The following is a 13,892-nucleotide window of genomic DNA, read 5'->3' on the forward strand; positions in this document are numbered from 1 at the left end:
GATTTGAACCAGATTCCTAGTCCAACAATCAAACGACTCTTTTTAATGGCTCTCCAATTAATCTATGCATTCTAGCAAACAACATTTTATATGTTCTTTGTATTGATTCTGCAATCTCAGTTTTAGAAAGCAGGTAGGTTGGCTGGCTATAGGTGCATCTGGTTGGATATTTTTAACTTCTTTTCATGGTCCTTGGTGTGGTTTTGCTGAAGAGTTTTAGAAAGCCACCAAGGTCATTATAGTTATTTTTCAAGTAATTTGTCAAAGCTTTGCCCAAGGTACAAAGAAAGCGGCTCCTCGGTTGCACCTTCTTCACCCCGCTGCAAACCACAACAAAGTTTTCATTGATGACCTAGAACAAAACTGAGGTTACCTGAAGAAACACTGTATTGCCAGGGACCCCAGAATTGTTTTTTAAGATGGCGGGGATCAACATTGGCAGGTAAGTTGTCATTAATTTTGCCAACTTGCAAGTACTTGCAAGGGAAAGTCAAATGACTTTCACCATCCGTTATCATTCAAAATATGATGTCTCTTACAATGTGTACACAGAAGTTCACCTCCATGGGTTCAGTACAACTTACTCCCAAGTAAGGGTGCATGAGAAAGATTTCAGGCACATACATGAGGGTGACGCCATGAGATATTGCCCTGGGTGACACCCACCTTAGTGACATATGGGAAAAGACATGGAATGCACAATGATTGATATAGTTATTTAATTATATTTGCTTTCAATTTCATTTTACAGTCAAGAAAACAAGCTTTCCATAATGTAGATAAGTTTTTTCCATATTTTTTTTAATCTCTCTCTCTTCTGCTGACCACTTGAAATTATAAACAAAAGTCATTTTCAACCCAGGAAAGACACAGATACATTTCTAGATGCTCAAGTGCAGCAAAGGCAATTAGTTAGTGGTGTCAGTCTCTGCGGTTTTAAAAGAAGATTGAAAAAATTGTGGATGATGTGTAACTGTCAAGGGTTCTCTCTCTCCCTCCCTTGCTCCCTTCATCTCTCTTTTTCTGGGTATACAGTGGGCCCTCTATATTCACTGGGGTTAGGGATGAAGGGCCCCCTGAAAGTGGAAAAACTACACATTTAAAAAACACTTTTTAAAAACAAAATCTGAGAGAACACCTCTTTAGGAATGCCTAGGTCTTCCGGTCCATTAGAAGCTGACCATAGAATTGTGCTGGAGGGCTTCCAAATGCCTAGAGAAATGCTCTAGGAATCTCTATGTCCTCCAGTGCAACATCTGGCCAACATCGGCCATAGAATCATGCTGAAAGGCCTAGAGATTCCTAGAGAGAACATATTAATCAAATCCACAAATAATCAAATCTGCAAAAGTCAAAGCTGCAGATGTGGAGGGTCACGTGTATATGCACATATATGCCATCCAGTACCAGAAGCAACAGACTTTTGATGCTGAAAGAAATTATTTACTGAGCAGCATACATGGGAAGATACTGTTACTCTCACATCGTGCTGGTGCAATTTCTGCAGGCAATTGGTGGTTCATGATGGTGGTTCAGAATACTAGACAAGATAAGCCTATGAGCTGAAACTGGCTCTCCTTACGCTTTTCTGTCTTTTGTGAGGCTAACCAAATCCAGTTCTTTTTACAAAACACTGGCACCAAGCGCACAGGAACTTAGATTTGGATGGCCTATCTGAGATCAGGGAGTGACGCCACTAAGTTAATTAAGTAAGGAGAATTTCCATCCTGATCCACTTGCTCAGCACAAAACGGACTGACTCAACAAGCTAGAAAGTGCTGTGTGATCTTATAGAACAAACATCAGCTTGCACAAGCAATACAGTTTTTCACAGGCAACTGGTTTATAATACATAAGCAAAAGTGTAGGTGACAATGAATTGTATCACTCAAGAGGCACATTGACATAAATATTCTTAGGGCTTTTCGTGGACTATTTTAAGGTACCACATTATCATAAGCCCTGAGGCAAGTACACAAAACACAGAATGTATTTCATTTCTCCAAACAGCAGCAACATGTGCAAAGGCACCACTATCTTTTCTGCACAGATATCTCCTGCTTCCCCACCATCCCAAAATTTGAACAACATTTTGCCTTCTTCCAGACTAGGCTAACATGGTTCTCTGCCTGAACTTTTCTACAAACAAAGAACATCTGAGAGATGTCACATGTTATTGTTAAGAGGGAACTTTCATTTCCTCTTCTTGGTTCATTTAATGTCCTGCTCTCATTCTTGTTCCCTTCATGAATGAATCAGACTCTCAAAGCAGTTTAGAGCACAAAACATGTTCTTGGCATCTTTCAGTAACACCCAAAATGAAGCACTTGCACCCTTTTTTCTCCCATTGTGTTGAAACTCATATGACTCACTGAAGAGATGGATATGGAAATGTCACACTGAGTTGCATTTTAGACATGAGGAAGCGTGAGACACCTGTGCTTCCTACTTCCACTTACATTATGTAACAACAGAAGTCAGTCTCATATACTTGCCAACATTTTACAAATAGAAACTGAGATACATGTGGCCAAGCAACATCAAAGTGTGGTCAAGATAGCAAAAGTTACTAATGGGGAAGAACACACAAGCCAGAAGAGGCTGCAGCAGTTTGCATTTGACTGATCCTACTGGGAAAGGCAAGATTCTGCCCTTCCTCTCATTTTCCCCTGCTGATGCCATTTCACTTTTTTACTTTGAACTCAGTTTGTAGCAATTGAAACAGAGAAGGACAAAAAGGGAAAGTGGGAAAAGACAGAAATTACGACATTTTAAAAGCAACCAAAAAAGTAGGATAACAGAGGAACAATTAGAAGTGTCCCTGCCAAATTTGGACAGTTGGAGAGTATGCTCTCAGCAAAGCTGGTTAAGACTGGGAATTTCTCTTTTCTCTCCAAAGCAGCTTTTTATTTGATGTGAAATGATGTATTACATAATAAAATGTGTTCTTAAAATCCAGTTATCTGAAGTCCCCATTGCAACAGGAATACACTGGCAAATGAGATGTTTTGTAGTATTTCTGGTATGTTTTACATTCACATGCAGTCACTTTAGGCTTGGCTAGCTATGAAAGAAGATTGTTATTGATGGGGAGTGGAACCATTCACTACAAACGAATCTGCTGACTTCTTTCTTTACAAACTGTTTTGAAACGGCAGACAATGCCAAAGATTGTTGTAACGGTGTAAGTGCAACAGCAGCTTGAGGCCATTTCTGCTTAACATATGTAACAGGCTCTTTCAGACACTCCACTATAGAAGATGCAAGAATGTATTTGCTGCAAAATTCGCTGCTTTATATAGATCTCTTTTTTCTTCGGGACATTTGCTACATCAACAACAAAGTATAGACTTATGGAAAAGGTTCACCTCAGGGGATCAGGAAACATGTGGTCAACATAATGACCCAAAGGATAGAAGGGCTGGTGAGAAGAAGACCATCCTTAAAATGAAAAATCATATTAGACACAGCACCGCCTGTAGTGTAGCTTCCACTGCCTTTTGCTGCAGTGTTTCCGGGAGGTGCTACTGCCATATCCTTTATCGCAAGTTTAACTGGCATGATAGACTCTTCTGGCTTATTGTCGCTCTTGCCAAATCCATCTCTTTCTATCTGTCTAGAGTAGTTGTGGTACAGCTCTGTGCACATCTCAGGTACTAGTCTTCTCAGAACCCTGGTTTCTGTTTCATTGGCTGTTTCATTTCCACTTGGCTTAAGGTACTTTCCCATTGTGACATTCACACAGTCACTCACAAAAACGTCCAGCTGAACAGGATGGTTGTAGTTGGGGCGGAAAACATGGTCCATAAAACGATGGCGGTTTTCATTCCACCACCGTTCCTCCTCACTCTCGTTAAACTGAAAACTCATATTTGCCACTGGGGTGCCTAAGATGACACCACTGCTTTCCACTACAGTGCCAGCCACAGCTTCTCCTTGAACGTGATTCATCACAGGTTGAGCTGGATTAGGCTTCTGAGGATCACTTTGAGAATGGGTGACACTGCCTCCTCCTGCATGCCCAGAAAAGGTACGATACTGCTCAATGCACATTTCATGTACCACTCGTGTCACAACTCTGGCTTCCATTTCATCTGCCGTTTCATTCCCACTGGGCTCAACGAACTCTCTCACCGTCATATTCCAACAGTCTCTCACAAAGATATCCTCTGGAACAGGCTGCTCATACTTTGGATAGTAGACCTGAGCAGGATAACGATCACGATTTGCATACCACCACCGTTCCTCCTCGGGGTTTGGAAAACGAAAATGCATTTGGGACATGGCATGACCTAAGAGGAAGCCACCAAAAGCTCCTGCAACAGCAGCTCCTGCCATATACTTCAGGTTGGTCTTGGGTGGCTTCGGCTTCCATGGCTTCACATCATTTTGGCCCCAGCTTGGTTTGTGGGGGTAATTAGGGTTATGGGGATAGCCAGGATTTTGTGGGTAATTAGGATTGTGAGGGTAGCCAGGATTGTGTTGAGGATAGCCAGGATTCTGTGGTGGATAGGCAGGATTGTGCTGGGGGTAACCAGGATTTTGGGGTGGATAGGCTGGGTTGTGTTGAGGGTAGCCAGGATTCTGTGGAGGGTAGGCAGGGTTTTGTGCAGGATTGGCAGGATTATGTGGAGGATAAGCAGGGTTGGCAGGATTATGTGGCGGGTAAACTGGGTTGGCAGGATTGTGTGGAGGATAAGCAGGGTTGGCAGGATTATGTGGAGGATAAGCAGGGTTGGCAGGATTGTGTGGAGGATAAGCGGGGTTTTGTGCAGGGTTAGCAGGATTATGTGGAGGGTAAGCGGGATTTTGTGCAGGGTTGGCAGGATTGTGTGGAGGGTAAGCAGGGTTGGCAGGATTGTGTGGAGGGTAAGCAGGGTTGGCAGGATTGTGTGGAGGGTAAACTGGGTTGGCAGGATTGTGTGGAGGATAAGCAGGGTTTTGTGCAGGGTTGGCAGGATTGTGTGGTGGGTAAGCAGGATTTTGTGCGGGGTTGGCAGGATTGTGTGGCGGGTAAGCGGGGTTTTGCGCAGGGTTGGCAGGATTGTGTGGTGGGTAGGCAGGGTTTTGTGGGGGTTTGACAGGATTATTTTGTGGCAAGGAAGGATTTTGTGCAGGCTGGACAGGTTGGCGTGCAGACTGGACAGGTACTTCTTGTACAGGTTTGACGGGGTTTTCTGCAGGCTTGACAGGTTTATGTACAGGCCTACTAGGCTGATGTACAGGCTTGATGGGTTGATGCACAGGCCTACTAGGTTTACTAGGTTGATGTACAGGCCTGCTAGGTTTGCTAGGTTGATGTACAGGCCTGCTAGGTTTGCTAGGTTGATGTACCGGCCTACTAGGCTTATGATGACTCCCTCTTTTATTACCACCACTGGATCTGCTGCTTCCTGACCTGGAAAGGGACACGATGTCAATGTGAAACAGAATAACAAGAATCACTATTGAGCAGGTCACCAGGTACTTCCCCATGATGATTATTCTGAAAAACAAAAGAGTGGGAAAATCTCATTAAAAGTGAAGAACAGGACAAAAAGAAAAAAGAAATTCTCTGCAAAAGGGCAATGGTTCTTCTGTACTTTATATATTAAGTAAATGATAGAGATGATAAAGGTGCTGTATGTGACATACAATGTCAATCAAGGAGAGTATCAACCCATTCCACAGCAGAGGGACCATAGTACCAATTGGCAGAATAAGGTTATTGATTCAGACTACTGATGCAAGGGGGCAGCATGACAACCCACATGTCTTCCTCCATTGACAGAGAGAGTTGGATATACCACATGAACTATCCTAAATGAACGAAATGGGTCTGCTGTCTCAGGTAGATTGGAGGATGCTAGCATCCCATTGCCAGCGCTGAAGTCAGATCCAACAGCAAGTCCACTTAGCTTTTGCAATATGTTGCCCTTCGCATCAAATATCTCAACCCATGCCTGTCACCAAATAACTAGTTTCAAAATGATCAGCTAGAAAGTGATTTAAAAATTTATGCCAGTAATCTGCTCACTTTAAAAAAAATCATTTCCAAAAGTACACAGCTATAGTTGCACACAGCTACAGTGGCAAAATAGATGTCGTAGTATTCTCTGGTTTCTTCTAGGGATACACTGAAAATACTGCAGGCCATTTTAACATTTAGCATCTCTTTCCCACACTGCTTCTCAAAGGCCAATGGTCCCACTTGTAAATCTTAATTTCCCCCAGTAATATCCCATGCACTTTATCACACAGCTGGTCTGGGGCTGGATGGCAGAAAGCTCACATTTTAAAACCTCAATTTTGGACAATAGCATTTGCTCCAAGTGCTACCGTTTGGCTGGGCAACCACAAGGGATTCTTTGTTTAAAAGGTCTGATCCCACCCCCCAACCACCGTGCTGCTTGCTTTTGTTGTTATTGTCATTCATTGCAAACTGCCATCAAAGATCATAGCTCCCCTCCCTCCTCCTTTTCCTTAGTGGCAGCCATACTTCTGCACTCTCTAACATGGAAAGGAGAGAGGAGGACATGGAGTGTGTCAGAGTCAGAGACTCTAGCACTCATTTCCAGCACTACTGTATTTCAGTTCACCAACCTTCTTATCTCCCCACAGTTTTGCTTTCCTGCTGCTTATACATTGCGCAGCAAAAGCAAGAGAAAGAAGCTGGGCATGGGGAGAGAGCAGGCTTGGAAAGCAAAGCAGAAATGATGGTGAGAACTATGTATGGCAGCCAGAGAGCTGCTTAATGTTCCTTTCCCTTTTGCAGATGCCGCTTCTGCTGCTTCCTAACCAAATTAAGAAGCAAGGTTCTGGGATGTCTGGATTTTCAGCATTTGGAAAGGGAACTGAGTAACTGAGGAAATTATCTGTGGCACAAAAGAGGCAGTTTACCCCTTTCCCTTCTCACAGAGCTCCCTCTGAGGACTTATTTGGGAAGCTGCTGACTGGTTGCTGCAATGGTGAGTCTCTCTTCAGCTTTGGAGGTGGCAGCATCAAGACTGAGAGGAGTGGATGAGAAATGTGAAATGCTGGAAGGGATGTAGAGATATGGCGGATGCCATCATCTCATCGCCTGCCTAGTTCACTTCCATACATGATGTGGATGCAGGGGTTGTCATCCTGTCTTATCACCAGGCAACAACTTATCTCAGCCCAGCCCAGAAATGGTGGGACACACAGAAACCTCTTATGGAAGCAGGGTTGCCAGGTTCAGTACAAGATGAGGCTCCTGTAGCTTTATTCCTGAGGATATGATGGATCAAGATGAGGTACCATAACACATCTATCATGTACCTGTCCTTTTTACATGGCTGTTGTCTCAGGAGACAACATGGAGAGCAGGATGGAGGGTGCATAGAAGAACACCCAGCCTTGTTTTTGTCACCAACCCCTACATGCCCCCTGCCTAACAAGGCAATAGCTATGTTGGGAGGGCATGGCTGGGACTGAAGGTTAGTTCTTAGAGGTTAAGAGAAAGCAAGTACCTTCATCTTGCTTGACAGAGTTTTACAGTACCTTGTCTTGCTCCACGATCTATTTAGGATTAAAGTTACAGGAGCCCTATCTCACATCCAACCTGGCAAACGTATGTGAAGGATCTGATCTGAGGCAGTTGGCTTGCTGCTGGATTGTAATGCTGTTGATCCCCACCTATACTCTGCTTATAACATTTGTAAATAAACCCAAATATTATTCACAAGTAATCTCTTCATCCCAAAAAACCCAGACTCAAGCACATCTGCAACCTAAAACATTTCACATTGGCAACCTCAAACAAAACAAACAACTTGGTTTTTAAAACAGGAAGATAAGTAGGACAAAAAACTGCACATTAAGGGAGTATAAAATAATATTCTGCATCAAATAATATATGTAAAAATGGGTGGAACTCCTCTAATGATAATCCATCATGTCAGACAGATAGTGGTGATGGAGACAGGAATGAATTGGAAGTCCATCCCTATTTTCTTCTGTGCAATTTTAGGATCTATAGGAGTGGATTGCATAATGTTAGGAATACTTTGGCAGAGGCCCAACAACTCTTGAAAAGGATTCCCACGGTAAGGTTGAGCATAAGGAAAAACTGCTTGCATTGCAAGCATGTGCTTTGATTCAGATTTGCTGAGTTCTTAGGAATGTGTCTATAGATAGGGAAATCTGCCAGTTTCATATTCTCAAGCAACTGAAACTTTTTAAAACCTCATGTTCTTTCCATCCTGAGTGTGGGAAGAAATAGTACGCTTTGATAAATTCTTCAGAAACAAACCAATTAAAACTACCTCCCACCTTTTGTCCCAGCCAAATTCAATGGGCACAGCTCTTCCTAGAACCGACATATTGTACTTGCCTATCAACTCCAGACTTTTAAGCATTCAAAGCCCCAGTCTGGGTGCCTGAATCCATCAGTTTAAGGATGCCCTACATTCCAGTTTTTTACATATCAATTTTTTTCTAAGCCCAAATATGGGGGAATATGCCATTTTTTGGTAAATTCTTATAGAAAACAAACTGAAACATAGCTCATATCCACACTTCACAATTAATAGATTCTATATTAACTGCCTTGGCTCCATCCTATGGGATCTTGGGATTTGTAGTTTAGTGAGGCACATAGAATTTCCTCCTGTGTTCCCTGAGCTGTAGCTCTAACAAAACAACCTAAGTCTCTTCCAAATCACAAGCCCCAGAATTCCAATAGTGCTATTGTTATTGTTGTTGTGTGCCTTCTAGTCATTTCTGACTTATTCCGATCCTAAGGCAAACCTATCATGGGGTTTTCTTGGCATGTTTCTTCAGAGCCAGTTCAGCTAGAGCAAAATCCTATTATTCTGAGCTGAAGCTTTATTGCATTATTTACTTCAGACACTATATGGCAACTCAGAACAGTTTGTTAAATCCTCCTTCACCATCCTCCTAATGCTGATGCTGCTAAAAAAAATCCAGCTAGATAGAAAATGGGGAGAAAGAGGGGTTGGACAAGTGTAAAAGACATTGTAAAAGGGAGCTCCAGGGTCAGAGGCTTTGTTAACTCTAGTAGATATGAATATAAATGAACATTTTGAAACAGGAATGCAATACATCTCACCATAGTGGAGAAGGTTTTGACCAAATGGTCTGCTCAGCTTGCTGCCCATGGGCAACTTCAAGGCTTTTGATCTCCTTTCAGATGGATATTTTATCTTTAAGCAGGATTTGGATTGTCATTCAAATAGAGGACTGTCCTTCAAGTGGCTTTGGTCATGTAGGGGAGGTAATTACAAGATTGCAATTTTCTATTTCCTGATTATTGATGTTCCATTCTTTTATCTGGTGATTTTATCTCGTGTAAATACTGACTTTTTAAATGTATGCCTCTCTTGGCAATAATAATCAAGCCATGAACAAAAGATTTAATGCTCCAGAGCATGCAAATCAGAAATACCAATTAGGATTTTCTGGATTTTGTACTTAATTCACGCACTCTGCAAACCCAGCCCTTGTTTACTGCTCTGAGCTCTTGGAGGCTGAAAGCATAACAAGTGGCTGAGTGCCAAAGCTAAGCATCAGAGTCTAGGAGTACTGCGTTTCGCTCTCACATAAGCCTCAACACCAACAAATGACACATATAGTAAAGAAAATGCCAAAGTCTGCTCCCTTTTTATTTGAAAAGCAAAGATAAATTTCAACAAAGATGCATCTTACTCATTGGTCAGACAACAAATGCTCTTAAATACTATTTTGAATCTTAATGGAGAAAACCCCACCCAGCCTTCCCTACCCAAATTATAGGTATGCCTGAGCAAAACAGAGTTTTGTTTAACCATTTATGTTTCAGGATAGAGAGTTTCATTTTTCAAGGACTCTAGTTTGAATATATCTTCCCAATACTATATTGCTTCAAAGAATAAGGCTGGAATCCTGTATGGAAGGTATGTCTTCATAAATGGACTTATGTAGGTGGGAATTAGAATTGGGCAGTTTTGTAATGTCTATATCCAGTGGACAGAGCTTGCAACAGAGCTTGCAAAATGACCATTGTGCAATGGAACTGATGCACAAAGGAACTGAGGTGCATAAGGCACCGAGGCACATTGGGCACCTTTGCCATCATACGCCTCTTCACAGTTCACAAATAAAGTTTCTTAGCACCTCTACTACTTAGCTAAGTATATGTAAAGGTACGCTAAATAAAAGGCAATATAGGATTCCAGCAATATTTACCTTTCTACATCTTGTTGTTTAGTTAAAGGGTTTTTTTCCTTTCTCTTTTCCGAAACTGAAGATTTTTAATTTATTACAGGACCATAATCAATCCTGGGCAGTTAGGTTTGGAAATGAAAAAAGCATAATGGTTTCTACATAGTGGGGGGGGACTCCAAAAGTATACAAAATTTATTAGTATGTAAATTCAATCCCAGAGGTGCAAGGTGGATCTAGGAAAGGAAGAGGCACTAGGAATCACATTGCAAACATATGGACCTAAGCAGAGCAGTGGCAAGAGGGGGTCTTGGAGATGTCTCATCCACAGGGTCACCATGAGTCTAGGGAGATTATCACACTGTATTTTCCACCTGATCTGGGCACAGGCTGAGAATGGGCTTGAACAGGTAAAAACGGGTGTTATTGCACAGCAAAATGCCACTGATGCTACCAGGAGACTACAAGACATCTTCCAGCCTCACTCAGCCCACCAATTTGGAAGTATGGACATTTTCCATCCCTGCAAAATTGGTGAGCTAAGTGTGGCTGGGAGACGGCTTGTAGTCTACCGGCGGCATCGGTGGTGTTTTGCTGTGCCATAACACCTGTTTTCACTCGTTCAAGCCTGTTCCCAGCCCATGCTCGGATCAGGCGGAAAATGAAGTGTGATAATCTCCTAGGCAGAACAACAATAACAACGCAGAGCATCTTGGGGGGGGGGGTGCAAACAACTCCATGTTGGAAAACATACATCGAAACCTCCCCTGTCAGCTCCAGTCTGGAGTCCTTTAATATTTCATGATACAGCAGGGGAAGGTATTCAAAGAAGGGTGAGATGGGTGTGTCTTTCTTCGTCTTAAAAAATTTCCTCTATGAGTTCCACAAACTAACAAGCTTCTGTTTAAGAAACACCAGAACCCTGAAGAGAAAATTCTTCTTAAGGGCTGTATCAAGTAGTGGACATTAAAGTGTTCTTGAACAAAACCATCCTACAAAAGCCTGGTTAGGATCAACCTATAATCTTCCCTGTCAGGGGTCCATAAATGCCAAGGATCTCCATATAACTTTCATTCTGACAGGTTGACCACTATCCAGCTATAGGCAGCTACCAGCTCAATCCTAAAATGCAGATAGTTTATATGAGATCAAGGAGACTCTTCCAGAGAATTAGGGTTGCCCATTTCATGTCAGATGGGAACAACTGGGTATGATTAATTTAATCCAGTATGAATGTCTCAAAGTGTCATTCATATACAAGGATTCTGTCACACTAGTGTCCTGTACAATACATAAAATACATTTTGGCAAAAATACGGTCATAGGTCCATGCAAGATGGTGCTGATGTCAACTTTCTCTCACATTGACAAATGTACCATTAATGGGCAGAATAGTCCTTGGCATAGGGCTGGGGGGCAGGGAGGAAGAGATCCATGGTGGGTCTGTTCCAAAGTCTTTGCCTCTCAAAATAAGTAGCACTGTGTGAGTCATGTTCAGGGCTCAGTATGGCCACTTGCCACATTATAATACCAAATCATTTGAAAAGAGCCACTGTTTCCCCCTTTTTATACCAATATAATTCCCCTTCTCATTATCAAAGATATAAATTCAAGAAAAAAGACCGGGGGGGGGGGTCTTTTCCCCATAGTTTGGAAGCAGCAAAGTTGGCAGCATTTGAAATTTGAAATGAAAGGAATCTTAAGAGCAGATGCATTACTCAGAATTATTTATATCCTTTGGCTCCTGTTCTTTCCTGTCTTTCAGTCGCAGTTGCTGGGAATGGAGTTTCTGTTTTTCGGGAAGCCTGTGCAGTCATGCCTTGTTTCACAAATGCCTTGCCTCCCACTCCCATTGATCTAACCAAACAACCTCTACTCCATGTGCATTAGAATGTCAGTTTATATTTTGAACAGCCTGGAAATATGACACTGATTTCAGTGTGCTGTCAAAGCCATTGAAAAAGCTTGCCACTACCAATAGGTGGAAATCTGCTTATTTTTCTGTTGCGTTGCATAATGGACTAGAGCATCCTCAAAAGCAAAATCCAAGGAAATTTCAGCTGCCACTATCACCAGCATGGATGGGAATCCTTTGCAAAAGATGAATTAGTTTTGTCCCCTAATAAAATTGGATAGTCTTGTAAGATGCCATAACAGTCTAACATGGCTACTGTCTGAAAACACAGTCTTTTGGGATGATTGTGCATCTGGCATCCTAACTAAGCCAGAATGCTGTGGCCGGAGGATGCCTTCTTTACATAAGACTTCCTGAGAAATAATGTGTCCATTCAATGCAAGTTGAAAAGAAATGGAAAGCAGCAAGCATGGCTATGATTTATGGAGCATAGCAGCCATAAACATTCAGCTTAATTTAATGAGATTTAATAAACACAGCATTCACTTACCCTTATTTAGGCGATTTTCTGCTCGGTTTCTCTAAGGCTCTCTTCTTTTGGAGAGCAAACTCTCTTTCTGTTCTGAAGTCTGTCTCTCTCCAAATATGAAGCAGTAGGTGGGGCATGTTCAGTACCTAACATGACCAGTTGTTTATCTTGGCAGATACAGCCATTTGAGAGCGGTCTGTGAGCCAGCCCACCATCTTATTAAATGGATTAGAAAATTAGATTTCCAAGGGGGGCTTTGTGAAGGAGAGAGCAGAAATCGCATCAGCCAGCCACAAGCTTCAGGCAAGAGCTGTGCTCTCAATAGTTTGGTAAATTTGGCTGATGTAATTAAACAGTGTATCCAGGGATGGCAGTCATTCTTTTAAAAAGTACCATAGTTTTAGTGTGATATGCGACCACTGCTTCTACAAACTGAAATACTTCCTTGAAGTTTATGGGTTTTGGCAGAATCTTGCCTATAACAGACTGATCCAGGTCTGGTACCCACTTTTAAGCAGAAGCACTGTTTTGAATTTAATACATTTTAGCTGCATCTCCACTGCAGAAATAATTCAGTTTGATGCCACTTTAACTGTCATGGCTTAATGTTATGGAAGTGTAATTTTTTGTGGCACCAGAGGTCTCTGATAGAAAAAGCTAAACGTCTCAAAAATCCACCAATCCCAGAATTTCATAGCATTGAGCCAAGGCAGTTAAAGTAGTGTCAAACTGAATTATTTCCACAGTGTAGATACAGCCCTAGGAAGAACCACTGCTACTGGTTCACTATGAAATCAAACCTCTGATGGTCCTCAGCTGGCATTATTCCAAAGCCATATTTGCTGAAGTTTGCCACAAAGCCTTCTACTTCTTCTCCTCCATAGTGGCCTTTCTCATTAGGCTCAGGCAAAAGCAAACTGTTGCAGCTTCTCCTGATTTACACTCTTTCGTTGTCAGTCATTTTGTTTTGTTTTTATAGCCCATTAACTAATGTACGTTCTGCTAATTGGAAACAACAACAGCTAATGTTCCCGGAATGTGTTTGTGTGAAACCTGTAACGTCGGTAATTACAGAGAAAAATGTACTTTCCCTTTTTATTTAATAAAAAACAGCACTTAACAGTCATTTGCAGAATTACTAAACATTTTAGTTCTCTCAGTGCTTGTTTCTTTAAAGTCTGGGTGCATGTGTGTATTTTGCAGAAAAGAGCAGTAGCTAACCAAAGGCCAGCTGTTCTGTCGGCACATGGGGACATGCCATATATCACTGCTAAACAGCATTGTTTAGTTTTTCCAAATGAGATATTTATTTGCACAAGTACAGAAATGTGGCGCAGAAACATT

The 13,892-nt window shown here is 42.0% G+C and overlaps 1 protein-coding gene across 1 annotated transcript; it reads right to left on the reverse strand.

The window, feature by feature from the left end:
• Window positions 1-722: 722 nt before the first annotated feature.
• On the reverse strand, window positions 723-12,702 carry LOC149306797 (uncharacterized). Its single transcript, XM_089537361.1, has 2 exons — window positions 12,570-12,702; window positions 723-5,485 (listed from the first exon to the last, which is right to left on the reverse strand). The coding sequence occupies exon 2, from the start codon at window positions 5,473-5,475 to the stop codon at window positions 3,370-3,372; it is 2,106 nt and encodes a 701-aa protein (XP_089393487.1). The 5' UTR covers window positions 5,476-5,485; window positions 12,570-12,702; the 3' UTR covers window positions 723-3,369.
• Window positions 12,703-13,892: the final 1,190 nt, after the last annotated feature.

Source organism: Sceloporus occidentalis, unplaced genomic scaffold, assembly GCF_023333645.1.
Source record: "Sceloporus occidentalis isolate IW3139 unplaced genomic scaffold, rSceOcc1.0.p SCAF_9, whole genome shotgun sequence".
NCBI classification, from domain to species: domain Eukaryota; kingdom Metazoa; phylum Chordata; class Lepidosauria; order Squamata; family Phrynosomatidae; genus Sceloporus; species Sceloporus occidentalis.